The sequence below is a fragment of the Patella vulgata genome, chromosome 5, assembly GCF_932274485.2.
Source record: "Patella vulgata chromosome 5, xgPatVulg1.2, whole genome shotgun sequence".
Classification (NCBI taxonomy): Eukaryota; Metazoa; Mollusca; class Gastropoda; family Patellidae; genus Patella; species Patella vulgata.
This window is the reverse complement of record NC_065883.2, coordinates 28,078,362-28,094,900: the sequence shown is the minus strand read 5'-3', so window position 1 is coordinate 28,094,900 and position 16,539 is coordinate 28,078,362. Positions and strand designations below refer to the sequence as shown.

General features: G+C 36.8%; 1 protein-coding gene across 1 annotated transcript; it reads right to left on the bottom strand.

The window, feature by feature from the left end:
- Positions 1–1,522: 1,522 nt before the first annotated feature.
- Positions 1,523–16,276, bottom strand: LOC126821403 (nucleolar and coiled-body phosphoprotein 1). Its single transcript, XM_050549824.1, has 4 exons — positions 16,176–16,276; positions 6,704–6,897; positions 5,724–5,803; positions 1,523–4,830 (listed from the first exon to the last, which is right to left on the bottom strand). Exons 1-4 carry the CDS (start codon positions 16,252–16,254, stop codon positions 3,666–3,668), a joined length of 1,518 nt encoding a protein of 505 aa, XP_050405781.1. The 5' UTR covers positions 16,255–16,276; the 3' UTR covers positions 1,523–3,665.
- Between the last annotated feature and the right edge of the window lie 263 nt (positions 16,277–16,539).

Below are 16,539 nucleotides of genomic sequence, written 5' to 3'. Positions count from 1 at the left end.
CATCATCCCAACAGTCCTGAATTAGATTACCTTTTGACATTTGTCCCCAGGAGCAAATTGACAAGAATGGTCCACTATACAATGTATCCCAAAAGACAAAAAAAGAGTGCCTTTAATCAAGGGAATGGAGACGACATTAGTTCTGCCTGTTCCCACCGGTCGATTCATTCATTATATGAAAGGCGGAGATGCCATTAAAAAGATTCCTGATGTATATTTAATTTACATACATTCTATGATCTGTTTTTAATTTATCAAGCGTAACCGTGTAAGCCATAAAAAATATCGTTATCTTGTACCGAATGTAACCAAACCACAGATCCCACTTTGTTGTTTTTTATAGCATAAAGTATGAGAAACGAAAGAAATATAGATCTCTATTTTAGTCAGATGGTGACCCAAACCTACAATAATTTGCTAGATTGAACAAAAACAAGATCGATCTGTAGATTTCCGTAAATCGCAGAGTATCATATTAAAGTCTACTTATTTCATTATTTTGTGCTTTAGGTAGGTTTCCAAAAAATGTGACCAATTTTGAATAGACTATTGCTTACCAACGCTAATTAAATAAGCTAAAATTATATTTCCTCGCCCCTGTTATCAATTTTAAATTCGATACATTAAGATTAACACCAGTAGCATGGTGGGGCGGTCGTTAATGACACCTTTATTGGGTGTAATAGCTGTCTCAGATAGCACCAAGTCATGAGAAAATGGGGTCTGTAAGACGTTAAATGCCCCTTGTCAGTTCCAGGGTCCAAGTCCCCGATTAATGTTGCGATTTTTCAATTGGAACCCGTTTTTCTATCAACATTGTTAATAATTATATCTCTAGCTACATGTATCAATAGAACCATCTTTTAAAGGTCAAGGGAGCGATACCTCCGATGCAATTTGAAAAATAAAGCCCCCACCCCCCTCCACTCATCTATATATATATTTGTGACTGTCGTTTGTCTGTCTGTCTGTCTTTCTGTCTGTCTGTCTGTTCAGGGTTGGCGGCTACACTAGGTCTGCCCCGAGTCTGAAATTTGGGGTATGGGGGTAGCTCGAACCGGGGAGTAACATAGGCCAGGTGGCGTTAGTCTACCACTTCCGGTTTCGGAGTTATGACCCCCTAGCGAATCCGGTCTGTTCGGGGTTGGCGGCTACACTAGGTCTGCCCCGAGTCTGAAATTTGGGGTATAGGGGTGGCTCCCACCGGGGAGTAACATAGGCCAGGTGGCGTTAGTCTACCACTTCCGGTTTCGGAGTTATGACCCCCGAGCGAAGTCTGTTCGGGGTTGGCGGCTACATCTGCCCCGAGTCTGAAATTTGGGGTATAGGGGTAGCTCGGACCGGGGAGTAACATAGGCCAGGTGGCGTTAGTCTACCACTTCCGGTTTCAGAGTTATGACCCCCGAGCGAAGCCGGGTATCCTGCTAGTAGCATATAAATAAAACTTCTACAACTTTATACAATCTAAGAGGTGAAGTTGGAGTATAGCAATGATACATCCATTAAAAATTTATTAAAAATAGTAAATATTAGTAAATTCAGAAGTAACCAACTGGGTAGAAGTGCTTAAAATTGGGAATTTATTACGTTTTCTGTGGCATCGTCGCTCCTTAATATTATTTCTAATGGTTGTGTGGTTGTTTAGGCTTCATACATATAAACAAATGGGTTTTTTTAAACTGAAATGATATATAGTTTCCACTGGTTGCTAATATACAAATAAAATATAATACCGATAATCTATTGTGTAGCCAAAAATCTTCCTCAGATTAACAATTTAAAACAATATACACAAACAACATGCTGCATGGCAACGTTAATAATAACATTTCACTGACCCTTATGAAAGTATTCAATACCCCCTAAAACCCTTTGCAACATGCTAGAGTACACACTTCAATTAAATTGTTAAAGATAATACAGCAATCAAAGTTATCCACGGGATGAAGTATTGTTTCTAGGGTAAAACAAGTAAACCGTAATAATCCCTACAACAATAAGGATTAGAAGTATCGGGTTGCCAGAAAACAAACGAGTACATCATTTAAAGTGGAATAATTCGAAAAGTGTCATACCTATATCATTAACATTTCAAATAGTATACCGTATGGATGTTAGACATCTGCACTCTAAATTGCAGGTCCACGGGCACAGCTCATATAGTGTTTACACAGCATGAGTTTTAGAAAAAAATGCTTTATCAAGTTTTGCAGGATAGATAAGTTTACATAAACAAATAATAATTGTCAATGTGTCCCCCGTCTTGAATGCAGACTTTTGCAGAATTATTCCACATTAAATAATAGTATACTCGTTTCTTTAAACCACCCGATCTAGTCAGTTTCTAACTACTACTAGACGGTGCCCAGTGTAAACATTTCAAGATGTTATCTGGATTCTCTCGCTGTCTGCCCCTTTATATGGTCATTGTTTGGGGTTTTCCACTTACCACTGGTAATTTAGACCCAGAAAAATTCAGATAAGGAATGGCATTTTGGTATGGCAAATATAATCATCTTATTTTCTCTGATTATAGGTAGTGCCCGGGTTAATATTTTTACCTGCATTATTTATTCATTTTAGATATTTACAATAAGAAGAACAAAAGGAAAAAAGGTAAATTCAGAAACGTATATCTTGAGAAGATCATTCCAATGAAACAATCAAATCGAAAAAGTAAAAGCCGAAAACGTCTTGCTTTCACAGTAAATCATATATGGTGCTTAAAATACCATGAATGCCTTAAATGGATTATAGATAAATGAAACAAAATAATTTTCCTATCACATTGTATTGGCACGATGCAACTCGTTTTTGGTAATATACTGTTCATTTAGAAGTTTGCCAACACCGGGACTATTTTATGTGCTTCCATTTGTTTATTTCAAGACACCGAATGAAATACTTTGAACTTTAGGAAGAAGAAACTTGCTGGGAGAAGCCTAATCTGGTATGTGCAGAAATGTTTTGTTAACTCGTGAGTGTTTACAGGTGGAGGATATATACTCGCGTGATGCTTATCATTTATTTTAAATATCAAGGACACGGAGGTGGTTTTTGATTTTAGAAAATACGCCGATTTATGAGTATGAAGCCATTAAAAATCATGACATAAACTACCAAACACATACACACAGATTAATACTGGCACCAATGTTGCACTCGATCTTATTCAATACAGTTATTAACTTAGTATTTCGATTTTGTTATTTTTTATATGTTTTGCAAAGGTATCATTAAGATAATTAAGAAGGGAATAAAGCTGTACAAAGATATTTTTATAGCTGATTCCGTCAAATTTTAAAATATTGCAATTGTATTCTTGGGCAGCCTGCGTACAATTTGGTCAAGTTACCTTTCCTATATTCCAGTTTTCTCAGAACGTTTTGGTTCATTACCTGTTATCTATAGTAAATTCAACAAACTATTTATTACTTAATAAAAGTTCAATTCGTACTGTCAGTAAGGACATATTTGTAAATTAATGCGTGTTTTTTAATTGGAAATGTGTGAAGTCTGAGATTCAGATGGTACCAATGAAATCTGCTCTAATACGAATTATGGGATAGAATTCTATGGGGTCCACATCCAATATTTTTCCTGTAACGTATATAATTAATCATCATGCTACTTAATCTGACGCGTTTAGACAAAATGCACATTTCTTAGGATAATTTGCATGTTTTACTATTATTTTTTACCGGGGTTTCCGCTTTCTCCATTGATGATTCTTCGCGTTTGTTTCCCTCTTCTTCATTTTCCGCTGTTTGATCGGGTGTGTGTTCTGGGTTGTTTTCTGTGTTTAGTTCATTTTCTTCTGAACTCTCAGTGTCTGTCGTTGGTTGTTTGACACTTGGCTTTTCTTTATCAACAGTTCTGATGTGTGCAGTAGGATTATTACTGGGCCCTGCTGACTCTTCGTTGCTCACCGTTCCTTGATCTTGCTCATCTAACTTTTCTAACGTCTGGTCGTCTGAATTTTCTAAGGCCTTGCCGGTTTCTTTCTCCAGCTCACTTTTCTTTTTCGTCAGTTGTGTTTTTGTCGATTTATTAGCCTTCTTATATGTGTGCATCATTTCCCTTATTTTCGGATCCGTTTTCAGGTTAAATGCCGGAGTAGACGGTTTCAATTTGGAGTTGTTCAATTGTTCTGGCTTTCGAAAATATGATATATCCGTGTTCACGGATGCATCCAGAGAAAAAAGGCCTATTAATGATTCAGTATTATATCCTGGTGGAGCGTTCCTTGACATCCTGGATACTCCACCTTCCTTGATTCCATCACTTAAAATTGTAGACGCAGAAGCTCTTTCAATTACAGACGCTTCCTCTCTGGGCCCTTCACTAAACACAGTTGAAGTGACTTGACTTTTATTACCTATCGTCTTTGAACTGTTTAGGGAACAGGTAGATTTAGTGTTTTCACTAGCCTTAGCATCATTTTTACTAGAAACTACATTCACATTCGTATGCTTTGAAGCTGGACGTGATTCGATGAAAACATTTGTATTCTGCCCAATTGTGCTCCCGTCTTCGTATTTTTCGACACTTGTTAACGACGAAGACTCACCCTTTCCAAGATGAGTCACAGAACTATATTTGGAACTCGAAGCTGACCGATTTGGCTTATCGGGCGAATGACTATTAACCAAACGCGAGTTGACTGTATCTGGTTCCGGTGTAGCTGTTGGTGTAGGTTTGGGTGTTGGGGTATTCTTACAACATCGTTCACAGCATATCTCCGGTTCTCTTGGCACCACCGGTGGAGGAATTGGTTTCGCATTTCGTCCAAAAACCTTTTTGGATTTTGGTTTCTTCTTTTTTCTCGGCCTAAAAATAAATGGAAGCATTTGGTGTGAATTATGTTTATGTAACAAAAACCTATTACAATATCGATTAATAACGTAACACCTCGTTACAAATTGATAGTAAATATTCTCAGGTCACCAAATCCTGCAATGCTTTTTATTTAATATCATGAAGCTGTGATTTAATACGCACATCAATTCAAATTTTTGCGGATTCAAATCGAATGCACTACATTTTTCATCGACACATGTATGCAGTATCTTGCTCAGTCTGATCAAAGCACGTATAAAACAATACCGTTGCATGCCATGGGCTTCACTTTTTCTCAAACTATTATTCCGATACATTTAATAAGCGGGTTCCATCGAAATTTGGTGATTGCAATTATGGCGGGAAAAGAAATTACCCCAAGTTGTGTATTAGCAGCAAGCAAAGGGCAGACCTCTTTGATTTGGAGCAAAATAAAATGGTCGATTCCACTGGATTTTATTTATTGAATACCTTTGTGGGATGCCAAGTTTTACGCCCATACTTAAAGCCAGTGTTCGAACATAACCGAATTTTTGTTCCACTATTGGCTAGGTCCATTTACATGAAATTTTACTATGTAACTGTTTGTTAGATACAAACACATCAGGTCGAAAATGGAGTTTTAACATCTTAATTTTCTCTACCGACGAGGCGAATGAAATAAATCAATAACTGTGTATCTCCGGAGAGCATTGTTACATGATCATGTATTTTTTTTTATATCTAACTTCATAACATCTCTGTATTCTCTGCATGAATAAAGCTGCATGGCTTTATCAAAATCTTTATTAAGGCAGTTCATAAATTATTGTATATTATTATAAGAAAGTAAAAATGGAAAATTTTTTCAATCATAAGTATTGACTATTTACATGTATACTTACACAATAGTTTGGTCGCAGATACAGACATGCGGTAGTGGTATATCTGAACAAGGCTTCCCTTCTGTTTGGTTCCCTCGATTCTGAAGCAAGGCAAATAAATATCAGTAAAGGATGATAGCAAGTGAGAATGGGCTGATAACAAATATCGGAAAACATGATATATAAATTGGTATAATTTTGATTAAAAGATTGAATAGGACATGCTCATACAAGTAACCGTATAGATTTGTTCTCTTTGTTAAAAATTAAAAAAAGAAGAGTTAAGTATTCTTGCACAACCCGGCCTTTACATGTTGTTAACTGATTGTTTGAACGTGGGATTCAATAGCTAAGGAAGATAACCTCTAACTACGCAATGGTCACCACCAAGATATGTTAGGCGATTTTTCAGAACAACATTTGTGCATATTAGTTATACTCTTATTTAACAATATATAGATCAAAACATATTTCGAAGGTATAATTTCGCTAATGGGTGTTTAGAGCTGATGTAAATTACGACTAATTGTCCTAGGGTTAGACATGGGTAGTCACAAATTGCATATCATTACAAATATTTGCCAACGTACACAAAAGAGGTGGGGGGGATTTTAGAAATAAACTGATTAACTAAAACTATTTGTCTGCACAACTAGGGTCAATAACTCTGTTAATATTAATCGATATTCTTAAATATTAAATAGGGTACATTTTAACTAAGTTTTCGAAAAAAGGACGATAACTCCATAAATATTCATCAAATTTTTCGATATTGAACCGACACGGTACCACTTACTGTGTACTTGCAAACAAAACAAAATGGATGGACTTTATGAAGCAAGAGCAATAACACTGTAAATATTTATATATCGGAATTCTGAAATATTGAATAAGGCACACTACCTACATCCAATTCGGTCCATAACATCTTTTTGGTTGCTAACATACGGAAATTGTGAACGGACCCAGAGCCATGACTGGAAATAAAAGAGGTGTATTACCCATTGTTTCCAAAGCAATCTTTTCTCTTCCAAATTAACCAGGTGTTCCTGGAACGTCATATCCGCTTCAATAGCCTTCCACATAGGTTTAGCAGATTGGGTGGATATTGCTTTAGACAGGTACAGTTCAGTTCGAAAATTCCTCTTAATAAATGCATCTATAAGGTTTAGACGTTGTTCTAATCTATATTCTCCTGGAAAACAAAACGAGTGCCGGTCACAATATCAGCTCACTATTAGCTCCGTTGGCTCGCTCTAAGAATTTCACTAACGTCTGTTAAATATTCAATACAGTACGACGTCATTACGTGACTGACACGGGCTGGTGACCGGAGGCTCCGGGGTCTGACCCCGTAAATGGCGTCTTTTGGAGTATGTACCAAACCAATTCATAAAAAAACGACGTAAATTTAAGACTGAAAGGGCTCCGAAACTACAGCTTCCTCCGTCCACCCCTGTTGTGTGACAATACATTGGATTGGACATCTTAACAGAGCTATAATTATTGCAAAACAACTGTCGCGGATCTTCATAATAACGCCATACACCCCTATATTCCTGCTTGTCAACAAAATTTATGAAGGGCGTGTAGGGCTCACACTGGCTTTCAATATATTTTTTTGCGCCAAAAGGATCCTAATTTTGATATAAAATATTGTTCATATAATTGCAGGTATACGAAGTCATTCTTTGGATAATACATTGGCCAAGTTTTTAGATGCTTAATCACTGACTGAAGTTTCAAATTCGTTTGTAAGAGATAATGTAATTTGAAATAATATTGTCCAATTAGGCAACCTTGTATATTTTCAAGGAAAGTAAATGGAATTCAACTATCAAAATATTTACTTCTCTGTGAAAATAATTGTGGACCATTTTGATTATTTCCCTTCATTGTTTTGAAAGACGAAACAAAACATCGAAAAATCACCACTTGGATTAATTAACACGAGGAAATTATAACTGGAAATGACTTTACCTTTGGCAATTATAAATCAACTAAAACCATTAATCAAAAAAAAAAAAGAAAAATAAAAGAAAGAGAAATTGATTAGTATTAAGCATGTCACGTTCCGGATATTATCGGTTAGTTGATTAATTGTTACATACAACGTAATAGTTAATGCAGGATAGCTACTATTAGAATTGAAAGATTTTTTTCCGCCATTTCTCAAAAGTAATCGCAAGTACCCCAAACCATTATCTTCAAAATCACATTTCAATCACCACGTTGATCGTTTGCTATCGCAAATTGCGCAGGAACATTGTAATGGCGGAGTCAATATTGTCATGATATACGAGGCCTGGCTGAAAATTTATAAGCCTGAAAAGGATAGATCAATTGGGTTTAAACAAACTTTTGCCATCATTGAATAAGAACTGCAACGTTTTTATTTTCTTTGTACCACACTATCTTGTGAACCTACACACTGAAATAACCAGAAATTGACAAAACTGGTTTTAGGGCAGTCATAAAGTACCTGTAACCCTTCCTTTTCCACAGTAAAGAAGTGGACCGAGGAATTTAAGCGTGGCAGAGAGAGCCTTGTTGATGACCCGCGTCTCGGAAGGCCATCAACAGCAACCATTCATGAAAACATGGTGATGACTGATCAACGATTGACCACTCGACATATTGCCAGTTTTGTGGGCATCTTTCATGAGAGGGTTGAGCACATTATCGCTTCTGCACGATGGGTGCCCAAAGCTCTTAACTGCAGATCCTGATAATTCTTTGGCCACATTTGTAACCATGGATGACACGCGTTTGCAGAAATTAATTAAGGAACTAGTCGGTCGTCATGTTTCTAGAAATCATGACGTCATGTCAGCTCTATTTCTTCCTGGCCGACATCCAGGCCTTGCAACATCTTTGGTAAAAGTGTGTACACCTCAAAGGGGACTATGTACAAAAATAAATGGAAACCACCGACTGTGTACAGGTCTTTCACAGATGGGCTTAGAACTATACCGACCTGCAAGCTTCATCATGACTAAAGCGTGCGGGTATAAAACAGTGACGACACTAATTGCCATTTTATAAAAAGAAAATATCCATTGATCCTCGTGATGTAATACACCCCCAACAATTTATCAAATTCTGTTAAGATTCTTTGGGTGGACAGGGGTGGTGCAATATATGCGGCTGTAATAATGGTGGATGTTTTTTTAGTGGCAACGTGTCAGGTAACAAATCAGCACAGTTTAATATTACATGAATGTAAAAGCTAAATCTGAAATATTATTAGACATTAGACATTAATTAACTTATCCAGACCATAACCAACTCTCGACGCCATCGCTAGCCTGCGATATGATATTTAGCGGATTGAAATACATTTTTTGAACAATAATTAAACGTAAAAATGGATAATCGAGACTTTGTTCTCTATCGAGGCTAGCCTCAAATTGAAAAACTAATATCTCGGTTAAGAGTTGAGCAATTTGACTGAAATTTTCAGCATATTCTATTTACGTTATCTATCTTTTAACGATTATAACGAGAACTGTCAACTCTTTATCTAATCTCCCATAATGCCCCTTTGAACTAACTTGTAATAATAATGATTATTTTCTGGCCAATATCGAATATTATAAATGGAAGCGGGGTGACCATTTTAGTGGAAGAATTCCAGTGCTTTTTACACAAATTTTGTCAAGATTTCTGTCCCGTATCCGCTTCTCAAGACTCAAAACCTGAATATCAATAAACCAAAAAAACTTATCACTGACTTTAGGATTAATAAATCATATATAGTTCCCATAACAATTGATGACGACAAATAACTAGGTACTATCATTGATGACAAATTATCATGGAACCAAAACACAAACGCAGTGTACAAAAATTGTGTCAACAACGCCCATATTCCATGCGCAATTTGCGATATTTTCACGTTAACCAAACCATACTTTCACTGTTCACTGTTTGACACTTCATTTATGTAAAGCATTCTTTGTTTTTCTATCCAGTGTGGGTACCCCTCCTTCACTGTTCAAAACAAAGCTAAGCTAAACAAAATTGTTAACATGACAAGCAAAATTTTAGGAGTTCAGTACACCCCACTCAATAGATAGCACAATAAATGTGTACTAAATGTTGCCAACAAAATAGCTTTTGATAAAACATTTTCTTTATAGCGAATACGAATTACTACCCTCAGGGCGTCGCTACAGAGTGCCAAAATTCAAAACAAAAAGATATCAGTCATTGTTTATCCACCAAAGCATATGTATACTAAATCAAGCAATATCTGACGAAATGCAATAGGCTGTCATTTGTTAACATATATCCATGTATTATGTATTATTTATATCTGTTTATTATTTTGTATCAAATTTTCCATCTCTTGTCTACGTTTAAGAATTCCCGTAAGGTAATAAAGAATTATTATTATTTCGATAGTGTGGAACAATCACGACTAATACTACCATTCCAACCAAAACTGTAGTGCGTATAGTCTTCACAAGAAAAGTTGGATGGATCGACGGACGAAATATACGGACACATTTTAAAAAAAAACCAACGAAAATAAATAATATGAATTTACAAAATACCCACCAATAGAACGCATGGCAGCATTTCTAAATCTCTTTAATTTCCTATCACGTTTACTTTTGGACTTTGACGACATTTTGTTCAATGTTTCAAAAACTCCTATTCATATGTTATACAGAATGTCTAGATTTATCTACGTTAATCTCTTAAGATCAATTGATTTCAGGCTTTTAAATTCATTCACTGATAACAGGAACGACCGCAAAAACACATATATAGATGATAATAATGGTGTCTTCCGAACCTATTGCAACATGTTTTGTTTCGCAAATCCGAAATAAGTGGTTTATTTGAGAATAACACTAATATCACCACCAGAATAAATCGCGGTAATAAAAAATGTATATGCGTAAATACAACAACCACTATTATATCAAACTATCAGAGTAATGACAATGTTGATAATTTGCATGTAAAGATGTCAAAGCATACGGAACACAATTCAATTCTACAGAGACACAGAAACTATGGATTTCAAAACCTGGAATTTCGTTTTGACGTTTCTAAAACGTATGTAGCCCACAAATTACTTGTCAAAACCATTGTTTGTATTTGCAGTCATAGAAACAAAGATTGTATTGTGTATACGAAAAAAGTCTATTGAACACCTCTCAACATTTGCCATGAAATATTAATACGACGGAATCATCGATGCTGACAAATCAACTCTATTAAAACATATGTAGAGGCGGGTGGGTATAATATGCGTTCATTAATGATTCATCATTGCGTTGAGTTCTGTTTTCGCCAACTAGCAAGGCAGAAAGATGTCGTAGATCATAGACAAAAGTTCCAATGTTTTACAATTAATGTGACACATTTTTTAGATAACGTATACCATCCACATCAAAATCATTAAATTAGCATCGCTAGAGAGCAAAGTGGTTAGTTATCTGTAAGCAGAATTCATCAAAAATAAGCTGTTCACACTATAATTAAACGGAGACATTATTTACATTAAGAAACGTCCCGTTGCCTTATATTGTTAACATCTTTGAGTGAAAATTTCTTAGCACTTCATATATCGTTAGGTATAGATTAAAGTAGATATAGTACAAATACTTCTATGTGTTTATACTGGGTTATATTAATATATACTCTTCCCAAAAAAAAGTAGGGGATATTGAAATGCAAATACCTATGCAGGTTGTGATATGATAAACAGTCATGAACACTTGACATGCTTTGAGAGTATGTTCACAAATGAAGAACTTATCGCCCCAACAGAACCACTGAGCTAGCTGCACGTCCGACACGCAATAACGCCATGCACGTGGGAGGGGTTCTTGGTCAAATTTGACACTTCAAGGAAGGGTTGATGAAAACTGCCGCGTGCTGGTTTATTCTATCCATGTTTGCTTTCCTATCGGTTCTTGCATAAGATTTACTGTTTAACGTATCTTTGCTTTAGTGTGTTAAGTTTAATTTGTAATGAAACGTCTTCAACATGATGAACATCTACGTGCTATTGGCATGCTTCAAATGGGTTCTACACAGCGAACAGTAGCCAACATGCTTAACGTGTCACAGTCTGTGATCAGCAGACTGTGGAACCGGTACCAACAAACACACAATATGGATGATAGGCGTGCTCGCGTTTGGAGGCGTGTAAATGAGCGTCATGCTAACGTTAACGTCAGACAGCATGACAGATTCGGGCGTGGGTCTGTTATGGTGTGGGAGGAATCACCATGACTGGCAGAACGGACTTGCATATTGTTCAAGGAAGGATCACTGGTGTGTACTACCGTGACCACATTCTGGCATCGATAGTTCTGCCCTTTGCTCAACGTTTCATCTTTCAAGATGATAATGCCCGTGCCCACCGCGCTCGTGTCGTGCAGAATGACTACCTCCAGCGTCACGATATTGTCCATATGCCTTGGCCAGCCATGAGTCCTGACCTTTCCCCTATAGAGCATGTCGTCGACGTCAACCGACAACACTGCAAGAATTGGCCGTGGCATTGCAAGAGTACGGGCGTCAGATTGCCCCAAATCGTGATTGGACGGCTGATTAGGAGCATGCCACGACCAATTGCTGAATGTCTGAGGATTGGTGGAGTAATTACTCATTATTAAGACAAAAATCAAAAACGTGCATTTTCACTTTTGACAGTGTATCTCTCTGCGAGTGAAATCGGGTCGTCATATAAGCCGCCCATATGAACTGTTTATGTTCATGTGTAGGTAATTGGCATGTTATTAACATACATTGGTTACCTTTAATAAAAACAGCAGTGCATTTACGCAGTTTTGTATTGTTTTTGAATATCGCCTACTTTGTTTGAAGAGTATAATACAACGTGTAACATGTTGTACATGCATGTACAATTTACATTTGAAAGCATGAACAGTAGCCCCAATACCTATCTAAAAAGCCGGCGTGAAGCAACACCCAGATCGTGAAAAATTAATTGATTGGTTGATTACTGAAGTTCTTCTCTTCTATTCAACTTCCAGACCTTCCTTTGTGTTCGGGGGTGGGGTCGACTGGTTAATGCGTGCGCGTTGCATCATAAGGTCTGTCATTGATTCAAGTGTGACGTGGTTTTGATTGCCCGACTGTACGTAACAAAGTAGGTCACCACGAGGTTTTCCTCGGGTCCCCAGTTTCCGCCCACTGCTAAAGACCTAGTATGTGTCGAGTGGACCTTAAACTCTATTTTCCCTCTCTCTTTTGTGTTCCACTCCGGACTTCAATACGCACACAGGTTAAATATATGACCCCCTATCAACAACCTCGCTATCGCTGACGATAGATAAATGGAATGGGTAAGATCCTGATTTTCAATATATTAATTTTGTTACATTGTCATATCAGGCTGCTGGAGTTATAAATTGGTCATATCAAGTAAGGCTAACGCTTCAGCAATTAGTCTAATAGTAAGTGCGCGGGGGGGGGGGGGGGGGGCACTACATGCAAAACAAAACCGACAAGATAAATCTGCGGACAAGACAAACTATATAGACGTTGCAAGAAATAAACAACAAATCACGTGAATAGATCCAGGGGCCAGCATTAACATTAAGCTAGCTTTTAAATAATCATTAATTAATCAAAGTAAGAGAACAATATCTAATAACCAAGCTTTAATTAGAATGAAATGCAACAACGGTAACGCCCGAACAGTTGTTCTAAGGTAGCTTTTAAATTATCATTAATTAATCATAGTAAAAGGTCAAAATAAAAGAAATAAAATAAATAATGTATTATGAAAGATTTAGGTAAAGATGCGTTATAAAAGATTTAAGTAAAGAACTTGCCGTTCTTGCTATAATAGTTAAAAAAAATAATCCATGAAATTAATATCCGATACATGCCAATATCGAAAAGAACCGAGATCGTTGGGATATAAATATAGATTGTAAGTTCCGTCAAAATTGGATAAAAGTTGTGACAAGTATGTCCACGACCAAATCTGAACGAACCCACGAAGAAAGGTTCGGTAATCAATAAATTATAAGAAAGTTCTGTAGAGAATTGCAGACCTTAAAATTTTAATGAGTTTTCGATAAAATCAATTGTAATATCTGTTTACCAAATTCGCCAATGTCGTTTCAAAGTGTTAACGATTCCATTCATTTGTCCTTTCGTGTATGACATTTTTGATTGTGCTGGTGAGTCTTTTGTGCGATGCTATTTACTATAGAATTTTTGGTGAATATTCATGATTTGGGGACGGAATGATAACAGAATTAAAAGAAAGGTTACGTTGAAATGTCTGGTGGATAGACTCACGTTTACTAGTTCGTTACTTCCAAGGTTAACCATTTACATGCTTTTGGGCAAAGCCTTCATGGCACTCCAATCGTTCAGCTCACCGAACATTTGGGAAGAGGTAGAACCGGGCATATAGGAACCCCCGTTGATTAGCTGTGAACATCGGAGTAAAGAAAATCTTTTTTGTAGAGTTTCCTCCCCTTGAATATAAATTTTGTATGTCTTGTGTTCATATAAAAGATTTGCCAAGTTAAAAACCGGAATGTTTCCTAAGTCTAATAGTACAAACACTAATAACACACGCATTTATTAGATACTATACTTTTATCTGCATTATAATCAGGTCGATCGCGGTATCGGTCGAGAAAATTTCTCAGGATTTTTCAGCCGTGTTTCTCCTTTTAAGAACGGATGGTCTGGCAATGAAGAAGCAGCTGGTCGTTTGGATTGGACAATTTAGAGCAGGCAGAAAAGCCGCTGTCTGGAAATCATTTCCCTCTCTGTTAGCCTTTTTGGTGCAGAAAAGATCGACGTTACGCCCAATTTCATTATTTTTTGGCATTATAATTATTTGTCCAATAATAAAGGCGGGAGAATTCTGTCTGGGCTAGCTCATGCTCCGTTTAAACTAAAATAAGCAACAAAACATCCCCATCCACGCATTCCACCCAAATATCAACAGAAAAACCAAAACAGCAACAAAATTAGTAATCATAATTAAAGATACTTTCCCAGAAAAGTATTTATCGGGTGGTTATTTGCAATAAAAGTATGTCAAATTTGGTATATAAGGAAAGTATAGACACCCATTCTTACTAGAAAAATACTGGATTACCCGAAAAAAAAAACGCCCATGGGGCAAGCACTGGGCAAAATTGTCAGGGTATCACTAACTGGCAAACCGACTGTTATCTGCCAGCTTATTGTGTGCCAGCTTAAGTGAAGGAGCGGTTGTTATTTCTTGATCAAATGGTTAGGCGGTTTTGGAAAAATTGTACAAAAGACTCTGCAATTTGTTTCGATTAAGATCGTATCTTTTAATGCTTAAACGTACACAGATTGATTTTTAACGTTTAATTTGAATAAAAACAAATAAAAAACGAGGCCCGTCTACAGATTTCACCGTAAACTATAGGTAGCGCTGGCCGATTTACACCATATGCTGTGTATCGTCTGTAGTGGATTTCGGATGTTGACAGAATTTTAATCCGTCGGAACAGAATTCAACCACTTTTAGACTGACATTCCCTTCAGAGATTGAATGTGAACAATATTATTGTTTACAAGTAGTCCGGTGGCTGAAGGGAGGGGGAATCGCCACCCGAACTGAATTTATGAGACCAAGTTTTTCTAGACCAGTTTTTTTGCGGAGATTCCACATCTGTGTGGTGGTCAGGCGTTTGAGGGGGCGTTTTCGAGATATGGGGGGAGGGGGCCAATGTCTACATTTGGGTGAAATGTCATTATGTTGACATAAATGATGATCATGTTATATATTAATAAAACATAAATTTCTAGGACTGCCCATCTCTAAATAAGTGTATATGATGCCCCTGGACAACTGTTTTCATTTGTGGGGAGGTGGGGGTTGCAGGGGTGCGTGTGTGGAAGAGATTGTGAGTGTGTGTGTGTGTGGGGGGGGATTGGCCGGAAATGCGTTCACGTTGATATAAATGATGATTTGCTTAGAGCTTGGTAAAAACATTACTTTTTAATGCCACTGTACATCTCTAAACATGTGTATAAGATTACCACTGTGTGGGGTGGGGTGGGGACAAAATGTATTTTTGGGGACAGAAAATTGACCTTAAAAGTGGCTTCGCGTTAGCGTTTTCGTTCAGAACAAATTTCGTCATTGAAAATATTAAATTATAATGGTACTTTTTCAAGAGATCTAGATAAATAATGCACAGTAAATGAGGGGCATGTTTATTCTTATAGTCTTCATCAGAAGAATCAAAATCAAATATCTCGACAACGCCTCCTCAAACGCCTGATCACCACCCAGATTCGGAAACTTGGTCTCATAAATTCACAGTTCGGGTGGTGCTCCCACCCCCCTTCAGCCACCGGACTAAATGAATCTCACAAATGAAGTTCAGAGACTTTAAAGTTTTCACTTCAGAAAAATATTCGTCTTAAAAGCTAAAGTGTGATTTCAGAGTTTTGTTATTAAAAAAATAAACTTACTATTAGGTCCTTTAGGCAAATTTTGACTTGGTGATGGTGAGCCTCTTTGTGCAGCTGCTATATTTCGGAGATATCTCATCCTATGTGGACGACGGGGGGCCTCTGACATCTTCAGCTTTGATAAAAGAACAGCAATGATATTATCGATATGGTACATAAAATTTGGAGTGATAATGATTGTATTCAGTGTAATAATCAATACTGTTGTAAATAACGCTCTTTACCAATAAAAGTAAATGAATGCAAGAATGAAATGGTGTTTTGTGGCAAAATAAATTATTACCATAATATATAAGTACTTTTAAATAAAAACAAATATCACAGTAAATATGAACTAAAAATAAATATCACAATACTTTATAAT

Coding starts and splice junctions, on each gene's coding strand:
- LOC126821403 (XM_050549824.1), bottom strand. CDS start 16,254: ATGAGATATCTCCGAAATATAGCAGCTGCACAAAGAGGCTCACCATCA. Junction 5,804..6,703: donor GATTGCTTTGGAAACAATGG/GTAATACACCTC, acceptor GCCTTGCTTCAG/AATCGAGGGAACCAAACAGA. Junction 4,831..5,723: donor ATCTGCGACCAAACTATTGT/GTAAGTATACAT, acceptor ATTTATTTTTAG/GCCGAGAAAAAAGAAGAAAC.